At 50.0% G+C, this 22,772-nt stretch overlaps 1 protein-coding gene across 1 annotated transcript in view; it reads right to left on the reverse strand.

Annotated features, from left to right (window-relative positions):
* The window catches only part of PAFAH1B1 (platelet activating factor acetylhydrolase 1b regulatory subunit 1), a 126,645-nt gene that overhangs the window by 17,875 nt on the left and 85,998 nt on the right, over nucleotides 1–22,772 (reverse strand). The window contains exon 6 of the mRNA XM_069761282.1: nucleotides 1,731–1,899. Within this exon, the coding sequence (XP_069617383.1) occupies nucleotides 1,731–1,899 (169 nt within the window). The remainder of the gene's footprint in view (nucleotides 1–1,730; nucleotides 1,900–22,772) is intronic.

Below are 22,772 nucleotides of genomic sequence, written 5' to 3' on the forward strand. Positions count from 1 at the left end.
TGGAATTATATTTAATTTGGCTTTAGGACAATTCTTTTTGTGTTTTTTTATTTAAGACAAATTAAATGAAGATAATAATACCAAATAATTTGTGTTTGCAATCATTTTCAGGAAGAAAATGAGTATTATCTGACAGAATTGCAGGGGTGTCAATACTTTTGGCCATGACTGTATTTTACTCGGTAGGTTGTAGATTTACAGAAGATGTGTGGGGAAAGGCCATGGTCACATGTAAGGCCTGGTCACATGTAAGGCCGTGGTCACACGTAAGGCCGTGGTCACACGTAAGGCTATGGTCACATGTAAAGGTACCTTCACATTAAGCGACGCTGCAGCGATACCGACAACGATCCGGATCGCTGCAGCGTCGCTGTTTGGTCGCTGGAGAGCTGTCACACAGACCGCTCTCCAGCGACCAACGATGCCGGTAACCAGGGTAAACATCGGGTAACTAAGCGCAGGGCCGCGCTTAGTAACCCGATGTTTACCCTGGTTACCATCCTAAAAGTAAAAAAAACAAAACAAACGCTACATACTTACCTACAGCCGTCTGTCCTCCAGCTCTGTGCTCTGCACTCCTCCTGTACTGGCTGTGAGCACAGCGGCCGGAAAGCAGAGCGGTGACGTCACCGCTCTGCTTTCCGGCTGACCGACGCTCACAGCCAGTACAGGAGGAGTGCAGAGCACAGCGCCGGGGACAGACGGCTGTAGGGAAGTATGTAGCGTTTGTTTGTTTTTTTTTACTTTTAGGATGGTAACCAGGGTAAACATCGGGTTACTAAGCGCGGCCCTGCGCTTAGTTACCCGATGTTTACCCTGGTTACCAGTGAAGACATCGCTGGATCGGTGTCACACACGCCGATCCAGCGATGTCAGCAGGAGTCCAGCAACGAAATAAAGTTCTGGACTTTATTCAGCGACCAACGATCTCCCAGCAGGGGCCTGATCGTTGGTCGCTGTCACACATAACGATTTCATTAACGATATCGTTGCTACGTCACAAAAAGCAACGATATCGTTAACAATATCGTTATGTGTGAAGGTACCTTAAGGCTATGGTCACATGTAAGGTTAATATTCACGTTGCACTTCTGCAGCTTGTTAATGCAAATTAAAAGTTGCCTTTTGCAGCGCCAGCAAAAGCTAGATTTCAGAAATCACTTTTCTTGACAGAGTTGGAAATCTGCTGCATTTGTTAAATCTAAAGCATATCAGTTCTGTCTGCATTTTGTTCATCCATAGAAAGTAATGAGTGAAAAATGCTACAAAAACAGCAGCGATTATGGCTGCGTTTTTGGAAGAATAAAACTAACATTATTAGGCATGTAGATAAAGAACACATGTAAGCCTCACAGAAAAAAAACTTGCAAAAATAGACACTGCAAATGCAGGAAAAGGCCTTTTGACTGCAACGCTTTTCCTGCCAAGAGAGTCCGTATCGGCTGCAGAAAAAAAAAACACATCAAACACACTTCATGTGAACATAGCCTTAGGCTTCTCCAATACATGGGAAGAAAGTGGAATATAGAATGTTTTTCAAGCAGATAATAGAAGGCCACATCTGGGTTTAATAACATATATGCCCAAGACTATTTTATAGTTCCTGACATATAAATCCATCAGACATGAGCATGTATCTAGCATTATGCAGAACAGGTTTCTCAGAGATACAAATTTACATTCAAGCAGATGACATTTGTGAACACTGGACAAGGACGACTGGCTCATACCGTGCATGGTCCTAATGCACTCAAATCCTTGGAAATCCCATAGCTTGATAGTCATGTCAGCGGAGCAAGAAGCCAGAAACTTGCCAGAATGATCAAATGAAATATCTTGTACAGAGTCTGTGTGTCCCTTGAGTGTGCGCTCAAAATCTCCCGTCTCGTAGTCCCACACCTGACAAGAAGAGAGAAATCCGTTAGCAGCAGCCCGTGACGTGACAGGTTGCGGAGGCTGCCATTTGCACTCTGCGGGGCAGTCTGGCACCTCTTTCTATAATTACCAGGCACAAGGACAAAGAACGCTTGCTCAGGATTATCCCTTCAGTGCTGGGGTTTTCCAACACAATTAATCATCAAACAAACACGAAGAATCACAACCAGAATAAACATGTAACTCCATAATGACAAATATTACAAGACACTGGCAAGGGGAAAAAAATAAAAAAAAGCATTGGCTCAAACCTACATCGGTAGCTCAAGGTGGAATAGGAATATACCACCTTAAAAAAGAGAAGAAAAATAAATAAATATATATATATATATATATATATATATATATATATATATATATATATATATATATATATATATATATATATATATACATACACATATACATACACACATACATACATACACACACATGTATCAAATACATTTCGGAAGGTTTTATTGTCAAAGAGCCTAAGAATGCCACCAGCAGCGCCTTCTTGTTCCCACACCCCATTGAAAAGGCATGGGTAGAGGAGGTGGCACAAACGAGCAGTGGGTCGCCACCTTAAGAGTGTATGGCGAATGTGGTGATGTGACAGGATGTGGTTTTATTATTGTCATGATTAAATGCGTGGAATCAATTACTAAACAGAACACATCACAATTCTAAAAAACATTATGAACCAGATTCTACACGCTGGTCTTTATGAAGGAGCAGGGGGAATGCGAGGCTCCCGATTCATGAAGAGGCGCACATCTCTTAAAAGGATCAGGTAAGGCGCTAAATGGCGTGTCTCGCCACAAATCTTACTCCAGTTGTAGCTGCAGTAAGATTGGTGGCGTAGCAAATAGCGCCACTAGTGATGAGAGGACATGCTTGTGTGCCAACAGTGTCTACTGCATGCTCGAAAAAAAAAATGTTCGAGTCCCCGCAGCTGCGGTCACTAGCCGCCAGGCCATGAATCTACTAAACAGCCCCTGTTCTCCCCACACTGCAGTCACTTTGTTGGAGCTGGCCAAATATAGAGTATGTCAAAATGCGCAAAATATTCACGCAGCTTCTCAGTGCATCAAAATTTTGCAACTTTGAAAAGCTTTTTAGGGTTAAACTTTGGCATAAAAACTTTATCAAGGCCTATACATTTTAATCCAATCTTTGTAATGTGTCTAGTTTCATGCAGAAAAAAAAATGGATCCCAGCCCATTTCCCTTAATTACATGATAAAATGAAGAGTGGGAAATCTTTACACTTCCATATATAAAAGATATAAAGAAATGGTTTCATGCACCAGTTTACTTTGTGAAGAGACCACCCTTTTCATTAGCATTAGACTGGAAACGTATGGCCGTGCAATTACACATGACAGCGCATTTCAAGACCTGACACATGAAGAGGTGATGACAAGTAATTATTATAGAGTCCCCGACTTCACACCCTTTCAATTAGCAGCCAGTAAATTCTAAATCAGAAAATGAATAATTAACTTAAGAAAGAAAAGCTCCAAACATTCAGAGGAAAGACAAATCAGCCCGAGCTGCAGCCCTTTAAAAATTGAGCTTAAATAACCTGCATAGTAGAGAAAAGCGTGTAAGAACTACAGAGAAATGGGCTGGAGACCAGGACCGAGAAAACCTGGGAGACTTTTTCAAAGTGGACAGGTGTGAGCTGCCACACCAAATACATGTGGATAACAGGGGGATGCCAGGGCACAGGACAGATCAGATCGTATATCTCTTTATTCCTGGACAATTCTTTGAACTATTCCATATTTGACCATTATCAGGAATGGGCAAGCAGGCATCAGAATTTAGACAAAAAAAAAAAACTTGGGCATATTCATCTAATGATGGATTAAACGAGCCTGTCACCAGGACAGCAAATACTGAGGGCAGACATACGGATTCCGAAACTGGTTCGTTAGGGCACATTCACACGCTCATGTTTCTGCAAACTCAGAAAGACACTGGTTAACAACGGACGGCTTCTGTGTAACAACCATGTTTAGTAAAAATAAAATAAATAAAGGAGGATAGGGCAAGGTCTTAGGGTATGTGCACACGATGCAGATTTAGTGCAGATCTGCAGCAGATTTTTCTGCTGCAGATCTGCACTGTGATTTACAGTACAATGTAAATCAATGTGAAGAAAAAAAAAAGCTGTGCACATGGTGCAGAAAAATCTGCGCAGAAACACTGCAGATTTCAAAGAAGTGCATGTCACTTGTGCAGTTCTGCAGCGTTTCTGCACCTCTCCATTATAGAATCCACAGTGGTAAAATCTGTACAAAAAACGCATAAAAAACGCACCTGCAGATTCTGCCAGGAGATGCAGATTTAGTGCAGAAAATTCTGCACCACATTTCCTACGTGTGCACATAGCCTTAGAATAAGAAAATCATGGATGTGTAAGCCTTTACATTAGGGGTTGTAGCAGATTTACCATTTTAACTATAAACGAAGTGCTTGTAAAATCAAGCACCTGTGCAATGTAATTGCTTAATAAAAATCCTTTATGTTCTTAGGAATAAGGCTATGTGCACACGTCAGGATTTCTTGCAGAAATTTCCTGAACATAACCGGGCATTTTCTGCAAGAAAGCCGCATGCGTTTTATTCATGCTTTTTGCACTTTTTTCCCCCCGGAGCTTCCCAATGCATTAAAATAGTGGTAAAAACGTGAAAATTCTGCAAAATTAATGAACATGCTGCGTTTTTGTTTTCACAGGGAAAAAAAAAGGCATCATGTGCACAAAAATTGCAGAATGCATTAAAAATGATGGGATGCATATGTATGCGTTTTGTTAAGCGTTTTTCCCATGGAAAACGGTGGAAAAAATGCGATAAACCGTGAACGTGTGCACATAGCCTAAAGGGATATTTAGTTTTGATTTCGTTTGATATATTCCCTTGAAAACGCAATCAAAGCTTCACAGCACTTACATATTTTGCATAGGATTTAGACAAAAATTAAGTGAAGACTAGTGTTGAGCATTCCGATACCGCAAGTATCGGGTATCGGCCGATATTTGCGGTATCGGAATTCCGATACTGAATTCCGATACTTCCCGCGTATCGGATACCGGAATCGGAAGTTCCCAGAATTCAAATTGAACGCAGCAGCCAATGAGGAATGAATGAAAGTGTGGGCACATCCTGTTTAGCATGGTGGGCATGTAAGTACTGGCAAGGCTGGGATTGGCTGCTGAAATGATGTCACTCTGCACTATAAAAAAGCGCTGCCGCCATTTTGCGCTCACTCTGCTGTGATTTCAGTTAGGGACAGGACGCTGTGTTCTAACTGAGGGCCAGTCGAGCTAGCTAATTGCTTTATTTTCCTTTCCAAAGGCTAATTTAGCAAAACGCTGTGTGTTCTTCACTGTTCACCTTGCTCTTGCCTTGCAGCGCTGTTTTAACAGCGTTCTGCAAGGTCTCTGTGTGTGTGTGTGTGTGCAGCTCACTCTGTAGTCTGTGTGCAGCCATATACCCGGTTGTATTCAGCTCAGGGGGGGTTCACACTGCCTCACACAGTTGTTCTTTTTTGCTCTTAGTGCAGCCTGCTGCACATTTTTTCTCAAATTTCCTATTAGTGTTTTTCCACCAGTCTCCAGCTCTATTGTGGAAAAACACTACATAGGATAACCTAGAGGGGGGTTTTTGGGCCTTGCAGCGCCGTTTACGGCTGTCTGCACGGTCTCCGTGTGAGCCCAGCTCGCCCTGTAGTCTGTGTGCAGCCATAGCCGGTTGGATTCAGCTCAGGGTTCGTTACTGGCTCATACCTTGAGAAAAATTTTCCTTTTTTTCAAATAGTGCAGCCTGTTTAAAATTTGAAAAAAAAAATTCCTATTAGTGTCTTTCCACTCGTATCCAGCTAAATAGTGGAAAAACACTATATAGGATAACCTAGAGGAGGGTTTTTTGGCCTTGCAGCGCCGTTTACGGCTGTCTGCACGGTCTCCGTGTGAGCCCAGCTCGCCCTGTAGTCTGTGTGCAGCCATAGCCGGTTGGATTCAGCTCAGGGTTCGTTACTGGCTCATACCTTGAGAAAAATTTTCCTTTTTTTCAAATAGTGCAGCCTGTTTAAAATCTGAAAAAAAAAATTCCTATTAGTGTCTTTCCACTCGTATCCAGCTAAATAGTGGAAAAACACTATATAGGATAACCGAGAGGAGGGTTTTTTGGCCTTGCAGCGCCGTTTACGGCTGTCTGCACGGTCTCCGTGTGAGCCCAGCTCGCCCTGTAGTCTGTGTGCAGCCATAGCCGGTTGGATTCAGCTCAGGGTTCGTTACTGGCTCATACCTTGAGAAAAATTTTCCTTTTTTTCAAATAGTGCAGCCTGTTTAAAATTTGAAAAAAAAAATTCCTATTAGTGTCTTTCCACTCGTATCCAGCTAAATAGTGGAAAAACACTATATAGGATAACCTAGAGGAGGGTTTTTTGGCCTTGCAGCGCCGTTTACGGCTGTCTGCACGGTCTCTGTGTGAGCGCAGCTCGCCCTGTAGTCTGTGTGCAGCCATAGCCGGTTGGATTCAGCTCAGGGTGCGTTACTGCCTCATACCTTGAAAAACAATTTCCTTTTTTTCAAATAGTGCAGCCAGTTTAAAATTTGAAAAAAAAAATTCCTATTAGTGTCTTTCCACTAGTATCCAGCTAAATAGTGGAAAAACACTATATAGGATAACCGAGAGGAGGGTTTCTTGGCCTTGCAGCGCCGTTTACGGCTGTCTGCACGGTCTCCGTGTGATTTAAACTAGCTCTGTAGCCCGATCTGCACCAAAAAAAAGGTTAAGTTCACCAAACACAACTTACACTTGTGTAGGCCACATTTGCAAAATAATAAAGTTTAGTCCACAATTTACAACATTAGTGTTTCTTACACCTGTTAGGAGGAGCATTACAGGAATAAGCACACTAAGGCCTTAGTACTTTTCTGCTTATCTTTATCTGTCAACCAAGATGAAGAGGGCAGGGAGTAAGGCACGTGGGCGTGGGCGCGGAGCAGGGAGAGGAGCAGGGAGAGGACGTGGTGATTCTGTGCCTGCTGCGGGCGCCGGTGACTCGTCGTCACTCAGTTTCAGCAGGGAACAGTCCTTCATGCGCAGCTTTGTCGGAGAGCGCCGTGCACCGCTGCTGCGTGAAGACCAAATTGAAGCCGTTGTCGGGTGGATGGCAGCTAACGCCTCGGCATCGACTTCAGTTAGTGCCACATCCTCTCAGGCACAGAGCACTGGAGAGCAGCCATCTGTCTCTTCACCACCTGCCAAATTGGCCAGGCAGTCAGAGAGCCCAGGACAGGAGCCGTCTCTACTTCTGTTCTCTGAATCTCTTGGCTTGGAAACAGGGGGCCAGCCAAGCAGCATTGGAGAAATGGAAGAAGAGGCAGTGTGCAGTGATGCCCAACACCTTTTTCTCTCTGACTCTGAAGAGGCAGGTGGGCCAGTGCCTCCGGTGACCACAGCGCAGTACGCATCTGATGATGAAACTCAGGTGCCGCTTTCTCGTGCGTACTGTGCTGCTGAGACTACCCAGGAGGAGCAGTTGGTGGCAGAGGGTAGTGGAGATGATGAGGTCCTTGACCCATCGTGGCGTGAGGAACAGGAAGGTGGTGGGAGCAGCTCAGAGGAAGAGCTTCCTCTTACGGGCCAAAGAGGGAGAGGGAGGGGGAAGACTGCGGAGCCTGGAGCCTCCACTTTGGCACCCGTTAGGAGCCTGTCTCTTTCCAAAGCCAAAAAGGGCGCTCCCAAGACTTGCAGTGCCTGGTCCTTTTTTGACACAGTTGCAGATGACATTTGTTTTGTCAAATGCAAGCTGTGTCATCATAAAGTAAAAAGAGGGAAAAATGTCAGCAACCTCAATACCACAAATATGTGGAAACATGTGCGGACCAGGCACGCGGTGGAGTTACAGAAACACACTGAAGATGTAGGCCAACCAACAGCGGCAGCTACCACCTCTTCAGCTCGTGTTGCCTCTTCCTCCAGCTCACGCACAGCTGGTTTGGCTTCCTCCCAGAGACCTTGTGTAATTCCACCCACAGCACCACCTTCCCAGTCATCCTCACACTCCCAGTCTACTCTACAGCCATCGGTAGTACAGGCATGGGAGAAAAGGCGGGCATTCTCGGCCAACCACCCCCGAGCACAGGCTCTGAATGCAGGCATTGCCAAACTGTTGTCCCTGGAAATGCTCTCGTTCAGGCTGGTGGAGACTGACAGCTTCCGTGACTTGATGGCATTGGCAGTCCCACAGTACAAGGTGCCCAGCCGCTTTTACTTCAGCAGGCAGGCTGTCCCTGCCCTGCACAGGCATGTTGAGGCAAACATAAAACATGCGCTACTGAACGCCGTCAGTAGCAAGGTCCACCTCACCACCGATGCGTGGACCAGTCAGCATGGACAGGGGCGATATGTTTCCCTCACTGCCCATTGGGTTAATGTTGTTGAGCCAGGTACAGATCGTGCGAGTGGCGCAGGACGTGTCCTGCCCACTCCAAGGATTGCAGGAATCCAGTCTGTACGCATCGACTCCTCCTCTTACACCAGTTCCTCTGATTCCTCTCTGCAGGATCCGTCACAGTCCACCCCCACATGGACCCGTGAACGTTTACCTATGACCGACATGAGCACAGCCGTGGCCAAACGTCAGCAGGCCGTCTTGAAACTAGTTTCATTGGGGCATCGAAGCCACACAGCGCAGGAGCTCTGGAATGCCATAAAGCAGGAGAGCGATGTGTGGTTACTGCCAGCGAATCTCCAGCCAGGCATGGTAGTGTGTGACAATGGCCGAAATCTGGTGGCAGCTTTGGCCCTTGGCAACCTCACTCACATCCCATGTCTGGCACATGTGCTCAATTTGGTTGTGCAGAGTTTTCTGAGGGACTATCCGGATCTTGATGCCCTGCTGCACAAGGTCCGCCTAGAGTGTGCTCACTTGCGGCGTTCCAGCTTGGCCAGATCCCGCATTGCTGCTCTGCAGCGCCGATTCCGCCTTCCGGAACACCGCATCATATGTGACCTACCTACCCGGTGGAATTCCACGTTACATATGTTGGAGCGGTTGTGTGAGCAGCAGCAAGCAGTTATGGAGTACCAGCTGCATCAGGCGCAAAGAAGTCGCAGTCAGCGCCGATCAGACTTCACAACCACAGAGTGGGCCACTATGAAGGACGTCTGCCAGGTTTTGCGTCCTTTTGATTATTCCACGCGGATGGCAAGTGCAGATGATGCACTAGTCAGCATGACTGTCCCCCTTATCTGCCTGCTTCAGCAAACTTTGCAAGGGTTAAGGGATGATGTGGTGGAAGAGGTGGAGGATGAGGAGTCACCTTTTCCATCAGCTTCTGGAGAGTCAGCGCCACGTGGTTCCTCACAAAGGGGTACGCAGGGGCCAATTTGTGAGGAGGATGAGGAGGAGTCAATGGAGGAGGAAGAGCTCCGTCCAGAGGAGGGAGCGACACAATTGTCCAGTGGTCAGTGTGTACAGCGAGGGTGGGGTGATGACGAGCGGGCAGAGATCATGTCTCAAGCAGGGGACAGCGTTTCTGGGCCGGTTGGCACTCTGCAGCACATGGTGGATTTCATGCTGCAGTGCCTGAGAAACGACCGCCGCATCGACCACATTCTCAACATGCCTGATTATTGGGTGTTCACCCTCCTCGATCCTCGCTACCGGGACAACGTCCAAAACCTCATCCCTGCGTTGACCCGGGAGCGTAAATTGCGGGAGTACCACGACACACTGGTGAATTCCATCATCTTCTCCTGTCCAACTGAGAGGAGTGCTGCTAGTGCTTTACAAAGCAGCTCAGTGCGTCGAGGCAGTGGGGGAGGCTCTGCCCAAAGAGGGAGCAGAAGCAGTGCCTCTGCCCAAGGCAAGCCCAGTATGGCACAACTCTGGCACACTTTTGTGTGCCCGCCCCAAATGTCTACACCATCACCGGCGGCTCCAGTCAGCAGGAGGCAACGGTTCCGTCAGATGGTGACAGACTACATGGCTTGCCCTCTTACTGTACTCCCAGACGGCTCTTCCCCGTTCAAGTTTTGGGTCTCTAAGCTGGATACATGGCCAGAGCTAAGCCAGTATGCATTGGAGGTGCTGGCTTGCCCTGCGGCTAGTGTCTTATCGGAACGTGTCTTTAGTGCCGCAGGTGGTGTACTAACAGACCGTCGCATGCGACTATCCTCCGATAACGTTGACCGGCTTACTTTCCTGAAAATGAACCAGGCCTGGATCTCGCAGGAATTTGCCACTCCTCTGCCTGATTAAGTAATTGGGTGTCATCCAGGTCTCCTGCTGTGTTCATCTTTCTACCACCTGAACTGCTATTCCTGGGCTCCAACACCGCCAGTTGCGGCTCAGAAGTGCAGGCTGCACAGTAAAAACATACGACCCAGTGTTATTGGGTTTCAGTAACGTCAGCTGATCCCCAGCTGTGTAGCCGGCAATGTGTCCTGCGACCGCCACGCTGGCACAACAACCTAAATGTAAGGGAACCTGTCCCCCCCCCCCCCCCCGTCGTTTGTTACTGAAAGAGCCATCTTGTGCAGCAGTAATGCTGCACAAGGAAAAGGTAGCTCTTTTTTTTTAGCTCTTTGCACACGCAGAACTTAACACTTATAAAATGTGTTCACTGATACCGTTATACCGTCCCGGAGCTGGGACTTTCCTTCGTAATGTGACGCAGCACAGCCGTCATTCCTACCCCCTTGGTGCCATGCGCTGCCTCCTCAGCGTTGTTTTAAGCTGTCACGGAGCCTGCGCTGTTCTGTTATCCCTTGGGCATGCCCTATTTGCGCTGCCTGTCTTCTGACATAATTTGGTGTCAGGCTGGCTGCGCCTGTGCGGCCGCGGTGCCCGAGATCCCGCCTCGCAGTGTCTTCTGATTGAGTCACACTGCGGGCCTGGGATCCATGGGCATGCGCAGTGCATATCTTCCCCTCGGGCTCTCGCTCATTTCCCTCCGCCTTCTTTAGACTGTGCGCCGTCAGCTGATCCCTAGCATGCCACGGCCGTGACACCGCACAGTCTGAAGAAGAGGGAAGGAGGGGAGTGAGAGTCGAGGTTATGCACTGTGCATGCCCATGGTTCCAAGGCCCGCAGTGGGATTACGTTAGATGAGACTGCGAGGTGGGATCTGGAGCAGCGTGGACGCACAGGCACTGACAGCCTGACACCAAATTATGTCAGAAGACAGGCAGCGCTAATTGGGCATGGCCAAGGGCTAACAGAACAGCGCAGGCTCCGTGGCAGCTTAAAACAACGCTGAGGAGGCAGCGCACGGCATCAAGGGGATAGGAATGACAGCTGTGCTGTGTCCCATTACGAAGGAAATTCGCACCTCCGGAACGGTTTAACGGTATAAAGGGACACATTTTTAGTGTTTACTTCGGTGTTTGCAAGGAGCATAATTAAAAGAGCAACCTTTTCCTTTTGCATCCTTAGTGCTGCACAACATGGCTCTTTCAGCTACAAACGTCTTGGGGGGGGGGTTAAAGGTTTCCTTTCAACTTGCTCCAATCAGGCTTCGGCCTACACTCTGTTCCTCTGCTCCTCCTGCTGTCCCTGGGCTCTAACACCGCCAGTTGGTGCCTGGAAGTGCTGTGTGCACAGTCAACAGTCGCTCCTCTGTTATTGGGGTTCAGTAACGTCAGCTGATCCCCAGCTGTGTGTGCGGCAATACCTCCAATCTGCTCCTCCTGCTGTCCCTGGGCTCTAACACCGCCAGTTGGTGCCTGGAAGTGCTGTGTGCACAGTCAACAGTCGCTCCTCTGTTATTGGGGTTCAGTAACGTCAGCTGATCCCCAGCTGTGTGTGCGGCAATACCTCCAATCTGCTCCTCCTGCTGTCCCTGGGCTCTAACACCGCCAGTTGGTGCCTGGAAGTGCTGTGTGCACAGTCAACAGTCGCTCCTCTGTTATTGGGGTTCAGTAACGTCAGCTGATCCCCAGCTGTGTATCCGGCAACGTGTCATGCGACCGCCACGCTGGCACAACTAAAATGTAAGGGGACCTGTCCCCCACCCCCCCTAGGCGTTTGTTACTGAAAGAGCCACCATGTGCAGCACTAATACTGCACAAGGGAAAGGTCGCTCTTGAAATTATGCTCCTTGCAAACGCTGAACTACACACTCATGTAATGTGTCCCCTCACACCGTCCAACCGTCCTGGAGGTGGGACTTTCCTTTGTAATGTGACGCAGCACAGCCGTCATTGCTACCCCCTTGGCACCGTGCGCTGCCTCCTTAGCATTGTTTGATTCCGTCATGGACCCTGCGCTGTTATGTTATCCCTTGGCCATGCACAGTTTGCGCTGCCCGTCCTCTGACATCATTTGTTGTCGTCCTGGCTGCGCCTGTGCGTCCACGCTGCCCGAAATCACACCTCGCAGTGTCGTCTAATGTGATCCCACAGTGGGCCTGGTATCCATGACCATGCGCAGTGCATATACTAGCCTCTCACTCCCCTTCTTCACGCTTCTTCAGACTAGGCGGCGTCAGCTGATCCCTAATAGCATGCCACGGCCGTGACGCCGCACAGTCTGAAGAAGCAGGAAGGAGGTGAGTGAGAGGCGATGATATGCACTGCGCATGCCCATGGATCCCTGGCCCGCAGTGGGACTACATTAGATGACACTGCAAGGTTGGATCTCGGGCAGCTTGGACGCACAGGCACTGCCAGCCTGACACCTACATGATGTCAGAAGACGGGCACCGCTAACTGTGCATGGCCAAGGGATAACATTACAGTGCGGGCTCCGTGACAGAACCAAACAACGTTGAGGAGGTGGTGCCCGGCACCAAGGGGGTTGGAATGACGGCTGTGCTGTGTCACATTACAAAGGAAAGTCCCACTTCCGGGATGGTTTGACGGTGTGAGGGGACACATTATATGAGTGTGTACTTCAGCGTTTGCAAGGAGCATAATTTTCGGAGCCACCATTTTCCATGTGCAGTATTACTGCTGTACAAGATGGCTCTTTCAGCAACAAATGCCTGGGGGGGGGGGTTAAAGGTTCCCTTTCAACTTGCTCCACTGCAGGCTTCGGCCTACACTCTGCTCCTCTTTGATTCCCTGGGTTTCAACACTGTCAGTTGCCACCTGGAAGTGTTGTCTACACAGAAAAAAACACTAGGTGATGTGTCAGTGGGGTTCAGCACCGCCAGCTGTTCCCCTGCTGTGTAGTCGGCAACGTGTCCAGCACAAGCCACGCTGGCACAACAGAACAAAAGCTGCCACCAGTGCAGGCTTCGGCCTACACTCTGCTCCTCTCCTCCTCCTGCTGACCCTGGGCTCAAACACCGCTAGTTTTTGCCCGGAAGTGCTAGCTGCACAGAGAAAAACACCAGCCAATGTGTTAGTGGGGTTCAGCAACGCCAGCTGTTCCCCTGCTGTGTAGCCGGCAACGTGACCTGCAAACGCCATGCAGGCACAGGAACTGAAATTAAAAGGGAACCTGGCCCCACCCCCCCAGGTGTTTCTATGTATAACAGCCACCTAGTACAGCAGTACTGCTGCATTTGTACAAGGTGGCTGACTTTTTCTCCTTGCCCACGTGGAACTCAACACGTACAAAATGTGTCTCATTGAGACCATTCCACTGTCCCTGAGGTGTGACTTTCCTTTGTAATGATACGCAGCACCCCCCTTGGTAGCGTTTCCCGTCTTTTGTCATCATGGTTAGCTGGCTGCGCCTGTGCATCCGCCCTGCTAGAAACAACGCCCCTCGTTGTCATATTTATTTTGTCAGCGAGGGTGTGGTTTATGGGCACGAGCAGTGCATATGTTCGCCTGTCTTAACTCATCTCCTTCCGCCTTCTTCAGACTGTGCGGCCTCCTGGCCGTGGTAGGCGATAAGGGATCAGCTGAGGCCGCCCAGTCTGGAGCAGGTGTAAGGACATGTGTAAGCGGCAAACCTATTTACTGCACAAGGCCACGAATCCCAGCCACGCAGTGTGATTTTTTGAAAACACACTGTGGGTCTGGGATTCATGTCCATCGCTAACCGCAACGGCCGACATGAAATGAGGTCAGAAGACAGGAAGCGCTCACAGCGCATGGCCAAGGGATCACAATAGCGCAGACTCCTGTACAGCAAATAACAACGCTCAGGAATCTGCGCCCAGTACCTAGGTGCAAATTTTGACACCTGTGCTGCGTCTCGTTAAAAAGACAAGTCACGCCTCCACTACTGTTTGACAGTATAATGGGCTAAATAGTGTACGTGTTTAATTCAGCGTGTGCAAGGAGCAAAATTAAATAGAGCAACCTTTGACTTGTGCATCATTAATGCTGTTCAAGGTGTGGCTCTTGTACCTTGCAACACCTGAGGGGGGGGTTAAAGGTAACCTTTGAAATTGGTTCAACTAGGCTTCGGCCTACACTCTGCTCCTCTACTCCTCCTGCTGACCCTGGGCTCAAACACCGCTAGTTTTTGCCCGGAAATGCTAGCTGCACAGAGAAAAACACCAGCCAATGTGTTAGTGGGGTTCAGCACCGCCAGCTGTTCCCCTGCTGTGTAGTCGGCAACGTGTCCAGCACAAGCCACGCTGGCACAACCGACCAAAAGCTGCCACCAGTGCAGGCTTCGGCCTACACTTTGCTCCTCTCCTCCTCCTGCTGACCCTGGGCTCAAACAACGCCAGTTTCTGCCCGGACATGCTAGCTGCACAGAGAAAAACACCAGCCAATGTGTTAGTGGGGTTCAGCACCGCCTGCTGTTCCCCCGCTGTGTAGCCGGCATCGTGTCCAGCACAAGCCACGCTGGCACAACCGACCAAAAGCTGCCACCAGTGCAGGCTTCGGCCTACACTTTGCTCCTCTCCTCCTCCTCCTGCTGACCCTGGGCTCTAACACCGCTAGTTTTTGCCCGGACATGCAATCTGCACAGAGAAAAACACCAGTCAATGTGTCAGTGGGGTTCAGCAACGCCAGCTGTTCCCCTGCTGTGTAGCTTGCAACGTGACCTGCAAACGCCACGCAGGCACATGAACTGAAATTGAAGGGAGCCTGCCCCCCACCCACAGGTGTTTCTATGTATATCAGCCACCTTGTACAGCAGTACTGCTGCATTTGTACGAGGTGGCTGACTTTTTCTCCTTGCCCACGTGGAACTCAACACGTACAAAATGTGTCTCATTAGAGACCATTACAATGTCCCTGAGGTGTGACTTTCCTTTGTAATGACACGCAGCACCACCCTTGTTAGCGCTGCCCGTCTTTTGACATCATTGGTTAGCTGGCTGCGCCTGTGCATCTCCCCTGCTCGAAACAACGGCCCTCGGTGTCTTATTTTTTTGGACAGCGAGGGTGTGATTGATGGGCATGTGCAGTGCATATGTTTGCCTGTGTTCACTCATCTCCTTCCGCCTTCTTCAGACTGGGTGTCCTCATGGCCGCGGCAGGCGATAAGGGATCAGATGAGGCCGCCCAGTCTGAAGCAGGTGTAAGGACATGTGTGAGCGGCAAACATATTTAGTGCACCAGGGCACGAATCCCAGCACCGCAGTGTGATTTTTTAAAAACACACTGTGGGTCTGGGATTCATGTCCATCGCTAACCGCAACGGCCGACATGAAATGAGGTCAGAAGACAGGAAGCGCTCACAGCGCATGGCCAAGGGATCACAATAGCGCAGACTCCTGTACAGCAAATAACAACGCTCAGGAATCTGCGCCCAGTACCTAGGTGCAAATTTTGACACCTGTGCTGCGTCTCGTTAAAAAGACAAGTCACGCCTCCACTACTGTTTGACAGTATAATGGGCTAAATAGTGTACGTGTTTAATTCAGCGTGTGCAAGGAGCAAAATTAAATAGAGCAACCTTTGACTTGTGCATCATTAATGCTGTTCAAGGTGTGGCTCTTGTACCTTGCAACACCTGAGGGGGGGGTTAAAGGTAACCTTTGAAATTGGTTCAACTAGGCTTCGGCCTACACTCTGCTCCTCTACTCCTCCTGCTGACCCTGGGCTCAAACACCGCTAGTTTTTGCCCGGAAATGCTAGCTGCACAGAGAAAAACACCAGCCAATGTGTTAGTGGGGTTCAGCACCGCCAGCTGTTCCCCTGCTGTGTAGTCGGCAACGTGTCCAGCACAAGCCACGCTGGCACAACAGAACAAAAGCTGCCACCAGTGCAGGCTTCGGCCTACACTTTGCTCCTCTCCTCCTCCTGCTGACCCTGGGCTCAAACAACGCCAGTTTCTGCCCGGACATGCTAGCTGCACAGAGAAAAACACCAGCCAATGTGTTAGTGGGGTTCAGCACCGCCAGCTGTTCCCCTGCTGTGCAGCTTGCAACGTGACCTGCAAACGCCACGCAGGCACATGAACTGAAATTGAAGGGAGCCTGCCCCCCACCCACAGGTGTTTCTATGTATATCAGCCACCTTGTACAGCAGTACTGCTGCATTTGTACGAGGTGGCTGACTTTTTCTCCTTGCCCACGTGGAACTCAACACGTAAAAAATGTGTCTCATTAGAGACCATTACAATGTCCCTGAGGTGTGACTTTCCTTTGTAATGACACGCAGCACCCCCATTGTTAGCGCTGCCCGTCTCCTGACATCATTGGTTGGCTGGCTGTGCCTGTGCGTCCCCCCTGCCCGACACAACGCCCCCCGTTGTCTCATATATTTTGACTGCGAGGGTGTGATTGATGGGCACGAGCAGTGCATATGTTCCCCTGTTTTCACTCCCCTCCTTCCGCCTTCTTCTGACTGTGCGGCCTCATGGCCGCGGCATGCGATAAGGGATCAGCTGAGGCCGCCCAGTCTGAAGCAGGTGTAAGGACATGTGTGAGCGGCGAACATATTTACTGCACAAGGCCACGAATCCCAGCACCGCAGTGTGACTTTAGGAAAAGCCACTGTGGGTCTGGGATTTATGGCCATCGTTAACCGCACCGGCCAACATGAAATGAGGTCATGAGACGGCCTGCACTAACAGGGTATTGCCAAGGGATAACACAAGAGCGCAGTTTCCTGTACTGCAAATAACAACGGTAAGGAATCTGCGCACAGCACCTAGGTGTAAATTTGTACACCTGTGCTGCGTCTCCTTAAAAAGACTAGTAGTCACGCCTCCACTACTGTTTGACAGTATAATGGGCTAAATAGTGTACGTGTTTAATTCAGCGTGTGCAAGGAGCAAAATTAAATAGAGCAACCTTTGACTTGTGCATCATTAATGCTGTTCAAGGTGTGGCTCTTGTACCTTGCAACACCTGAGGGGGGGGTTAAAGGTAACCTTTGAAATTGGTTCAACTAGGCTTTGGCCAACACTCTGCTCCTCTACTCCTCCTGCTGACCCTGGGCTCAAACACCGCTAGTTTTTGCCCGGAAATGCTAGCTGCACAGAGAAAAACACCAGCCAATGTGTTAGTGGGGTTCAGCACCGCCAGCTGTTCCCCTGCTGTGTAGTCGGCAACGTGTCCAGCACAAGCCACGCTGGCACAACAGAACAAAAGCTGCCACCAGTGCAGGCTTCGGCCTACACTTTGCTCCTCTCCTCCTCCTGCTGACCCTGGGCTCAAACAACGCCAGTTTCTGCCCGGACATGCTAGCTGCACAGAGAAAAACACCAGCCAATGTGTTAGTGGGGTTCAGCACCGCCAGCTGTTCCCCTGCTGTGCAGCTTGCAACGTGACCTGCAAACGCCACGCAGGCACATGAACTGAAATTGAAGGGAGCCTGCCCCCCACCCACAGGTGTTTCTATGTATATCAGCCACCTTGTACAGCAGTACTGCTGCATTTGTACGAGGTGGCTGACTTTTTCTCCTTGCCCACGTGGAACTCAACACGTAAAAAATGTGTCTCATTAGAGACCATTACAATGTCCCTGAGGTGTGACTTTCCTTTGTAATGACACGCAGCACCCCCATTGTTAGCGCTGCCCGTCTCCTGACATCATTGGTTGGCTGGCTGTGCCTGTGCGTCCCCCCTGCCCGACACAACGCCCCCCGTTGTCTCATATATTTTGACTGCGAGGGTGTGATTGATGGGCACGAGCAGTGCATATGTTCCCCTGTTTTCACTCCCCTCCTTCCGCCTTCTTCTGACTGTGCGGCCTCATGGCCGCGGCATGCGATAAGGGATCAGCTGAGGCCGCCCAGTCTGAAGCAGGTGTAAGGACATGTGTGAGCGGCGAACATATTTACTGCACAAGGCCACGAATCCCAGCACCGCAGTGTGACTTTAGGAAAAGCCACTGTGGGTCTGGGATTTATGGCCATCGTTAACCGCACCGGCCAACATGAAATGAGGTCATGAGACGGCCTGCACTAACAGGGTATTGCCAAGGGATAACACAAGAGCGCAGTTTCCTGTACTGCAAATAACAACGGTAAGGAATCTGCGCACAGCACCTAGGTGTAAATTTGTACACCTGTGCTGCGTCTCCTTAAAAAGACTAGTAGTCACGCCTCCACTACTGTTTGACAGTATAATGGGCTAAATAGTGTACGTGTTTAATTCAGCGTGTGCAAGGAGCAAAATTAAATAGAGCAACCTTTGACTTGTGCATCATTAATGCTGTTCAAGGTGTGGCTCTTGTACCTTGCAACACCTGAGGGGGGGGTTAAAGGTAACCTTTGAAATTGGTTCAACTAGGCTTTGGCCAACACTCTGCTCCTCTACTCCTCCTGCTGACCCTGGGCTCAAACACCGCTAGTTTTTGCCCGGAAATGCTAGCTGCACAGAGAAAAACACCAGCCAATGTGTTAGTGGGGTTCAGCACCGCCAGCTGTTCCCCTGCTGTGTAGTCGGCAACGTGTCCAGCACAAGCCACGCTGGCACAACAGAACAAAAGCTGCCACCAGTGCAGGCTTCGGCCTACACTTTGCTCCTCTCCTCCTCCTGCTGACCCTGGGCTCAAACAACGCCAGTTTCTGCCCGGACATGCTAGCTGCACAGAGAAAAACACCAGCCAATGTGTTAGTGGGGTTCAGCACCGCCAGCTGTTCCCCTGCTGTGCAGCTTGCAACGTGACCTGCAAACGCCACGCAGGCACATGAACTGAAATTGAAGGGAGCCTGCCCCCCACCCACAGGTGTTTCTATGTATATCAGCCACCTTGTACAGCAGTACTGCTGCATTTGTACGAGGTGGCTGACTTTTTCTCCTTGCCCACGTGGAACTCAACACGTAAAAAATGTGTCTCATTAGAGACCATTACAATGTCCCTGAGGTGTGACTTTCCTTTGTAATGACACGCAGCACCCCCATTGTTAGCGCTGCCCGTCTCCTGACATCATTGGTTGGCTGGCTGTGCCTGTGCGTCCCCCCTGCCCGACACAACGCCCCCCGTTGTCTCATATATTTTGACTGCGAGGGTGTGATTGATGGGCACGAGCAGTGCATATGTTCCCCTGTTTTCACTCCCCTCCTTCCGCCTTCTTCTGACTGTGCGGCCTCATGGCCGCGGCATGCGATAAGGGATCAGCTGAGGCCGCCCAGTCTGAAGCAGGTGTAAGGACATGTGTGAGCGGCGAACATATTTACTGCACAAGGCCACGAATCCCAGCACCGCAGTGTGACTTTAGGAAAAGCCACTGTGGGTCTGGGATTTATGGCCATCGTTAACCGCACCGGCCAACATGAAATGAGGTCATGAGACGGCCTGCACTAACAGGGTATTGCCAAGGGATAACACAAGAGCGCAGTTTCCTGTACTGCAAATAACAACGGTAAGGAATCTGCGCACAGCACCTAGGTGTAAATTTGTACACCTGTGCTGCGTCTCCTTAAAAAGACTAGTAGTCACGCCTCCACTACTGTTTGACAGTATAATGGGCTAAATAGTGTACGTGTTTAATTCAGCGTGTGCAAGGAGCAAAATTAAATAGAGCAACCTTTGACTTGTGCATCATTAATGCTGTTCAAGGTGTGGCTCTTGTACCTTGCAACACCTGAGGGGGGGGTTAAAGGTAACCTTTGAAATTGGTTCAACTAGGCTTTGGCCAACACTCTGCTCCTCTACTCCTCCTGCTGACCCTGGGCTCAAACACCGCTAGTTTTTGCCCGGAAATGCTAGCTGCACAGAGAAAAACACCAGCCAATGTGTTAGTGGGGTTCAGCACCGCCAGCTGTTCCCCTGCTGTGTAGTCGGCAACGTGTCCAGCACAAGCCACGCTGGCACAACAGAACAAAAGCTGCCACCAGTGCAGGCTTCGGCCTACACTTTGCTCCTCTCCTCCTCCTGCTGACCCTGGGCTCAAACAACGCCAGTTTCTGCCCGGACATGCTAGCTGCACAGAGAAAAACACCAGCCAATGTGTTAGTGGGGTTCAGCACCGCCAGCTGTTCCCCTGCTGTGCAGCTTGCAACGTGACCTGCAAACGCCACGCAGGCACATGAACTGAAATTGAAGGGAGCCTGCCCCCCACCCACAGGTGTTTCTATGTATATCAGCCACCTTGTACAGCAGTACTGCTGCATTTGTACGAGGTGGCTGACTTTTTCTCCTTGCCCACGTGGAACTCAACACGTAAAAAATGTGTCTCATTAGAGACCATTACAATGTCCCTGAGGTGTGACTTTCCTTTGTAATGACACGCAGCACCCCCATTGTTAGCGCTGCCCGTCTCCTGACATCATTGGTTGGCTGGCTGTGCCTGTGCGTCCCCCCTGCCCGACACAACGCCCCCCGTTGTCTCATATATTTTGACTGCGAGGGTGTGATTGATGGGCACGAGCAGTGCATATGTTCCCCTGTTTTCACTCCCCTCCTTCCGCCTTCTTCTGACTGTGCGGCCTCATGGCCGCGGCATGCGATAAGGGATCAGCTGAGGCCGCCCAGTCTGAAGCAGGTGTAAGGACATGTGTGAGCGGCGAACATATTTACTGCACAAGGCCACGAATCCCAGCACCGCAGTGTGACTTTAGGAAAAGCCACTGTGGGTCTGGGATTTATGGCCATCGTTAACCGCACCGGCCAACATGAAATGAGGTCATGAGACGGCCTGCACTAACAGGGTATTGCCAAGGGATAACACAAGAGCGCAGACTCCTGTACAGCAAATAACAACGCTCAGGAATCTGCGCCCAGTACCTAGGTGCAAATTTTGACACCTGTGCTGCGTCTCGTTAAAAAGACAAGTCACGCCTCCACAACTGTTTGACAGTATAATGGGCTAAATAGTGTACGTGTTTAATTCAGCGTGTGCAAGGAGCAAAATTAAATAGAGCAACCTTTGACTTGTGCATCATTAATGCTGTTCAAGGTGTGGCTCTTGTACCTTGCAACACCTGAGGGGGGGGTTAAAGGTAACCTTTGAAATTGGTTCAACTAGGCTTTGGCCAACACTCTGCTCCTCTACTCCTCCTGCTGACCCTGGGCTCAAACACCGCTAGTTTTTGCCCGGAAATGCTAGCTGCACAGAGAAAAACACCAGCCAATGTGTTAGTGGGGTTCAGCACCGCCAGCTGTTCCCCTGCTGTGTAGTCGGCAACGTGTCCAGCACAAGCCACGCTGGCACAACAGAACAAAAGCTGCCACCAGTGCAGGCTTCGGCCTACACTTTGCTCCTCTCCTCCTCCTGCTGACCCTGGGCTCAAACAACGCCAGTTTCTGCCCGGACATGCTAGCTGCACAGAGAAAAACACCAGCCAATGTGTTAGTGGGGTTCAGCACCGCCAGCTGTTCCCCTGCTGTGCAGCTTGCAACGTGACCTGCAAACGCCACGCAGGCACATGAACTGAAATTGAAGGGAGCCTGCCCCCCACCCACAGGTGTTTCTATGTATATCAGCCACCTTGTACAGCAGTACTGCTGCATTTGTACGAGGTGGCTGACTTTCTCCTTGCCCACGTGGAACTCAACACGTAAAAAATGTGTCTCATTAGAGACCATTACAATGTCCCTGAGGTGTGACTTTCCTTTGTAATGACACGCAGCACCCCCATTGTTAGCGCTGCCCGTCTCCTGACATCATTGGTTGGCTGGCTGTGCCTGTGCGTCCCCCCTGCCCGACACAACGCCCCCCGTTGTCTCATATATTTTGACTGCGAGGGTGTGATTGATGGGCACGAGCAGTGCATATGTTCCCCTGTTTTCACTCCCCTCCTTCCGCCTTCTTCTGACTGTGCGGCCTCATGGCCGCGGCATGCGATAAGGGATCAGCTGAGGCCGCCCAGTCTGAAGCAGGTGTAAGGACATGTGTGAGCGGCGAACATATTTACTGCACAAGGCCACGAATCCCAGCACCGCAGTGTGACTTTAGGAAAAGCCACTGTGGGTCTGGGATTTATGGCCATCGTTAACCGCACCGGCCAACATGAAATGAGGTCATGAGACGGCCTGCACTAACAGGGTATTGCCAAGGGATAACACAAGAGCGCAGACTCCTGTACAGCAAATAACAACGCTCAGGAATCTGCGCCCAGTACCTAGGTGCAAATTTTGACACCTGTGCTGCGTCTCGTTAAAAAGACAAGTCACGCCTCCACAACTGTTTGACAGTATAATGGGCTAAATAGTGTACGTGTTTAATTCAGCGTGTGCAAGGAGCAAAATTAAATAGAGCAACCTTTGACTTGTGCATCATTAATGCTGTTCAAGGTGTGGCTCTTGTACCTTGCAACACCTGAGGGGGGGGTTAAAGGTAACCTTTGAAATTGGTTCAACTAGGCTTCGGCCTACACTCTGCTCCTCTACTCCTCCTGCTGACCCTGGGCTCAAACACCGCTAGTTTTTGCCCGGAAATGCTAGCTGCACAGAGAAAAACACCAGCCAATGTGTTAGTGGGGTTCAGCACCGCCAGCTGTTCCCCCGCTGTGTAGCCGGCATCGTGTCCTGCAAACGCAACGCAGACACAAAGCTGCCTCCAGTGCAGGCTTCGGCCTAC

This window comes from Ranitomeya imitator, chromosome 3 (genome assembly GCF_032444005.1).
Source record: "Ranitomeya imitator isolate aRanImi1 chromosome 3, aRanImi1.pri, whole genome shotgun sequence".
Taxonomy (NCBI): domain Eukaryota; kingdom Metazoa; phylum Chordata; class Amphibia; order Anura; family Dendrobatidae; genus Ranitomeya; species Ranitomeya imitator.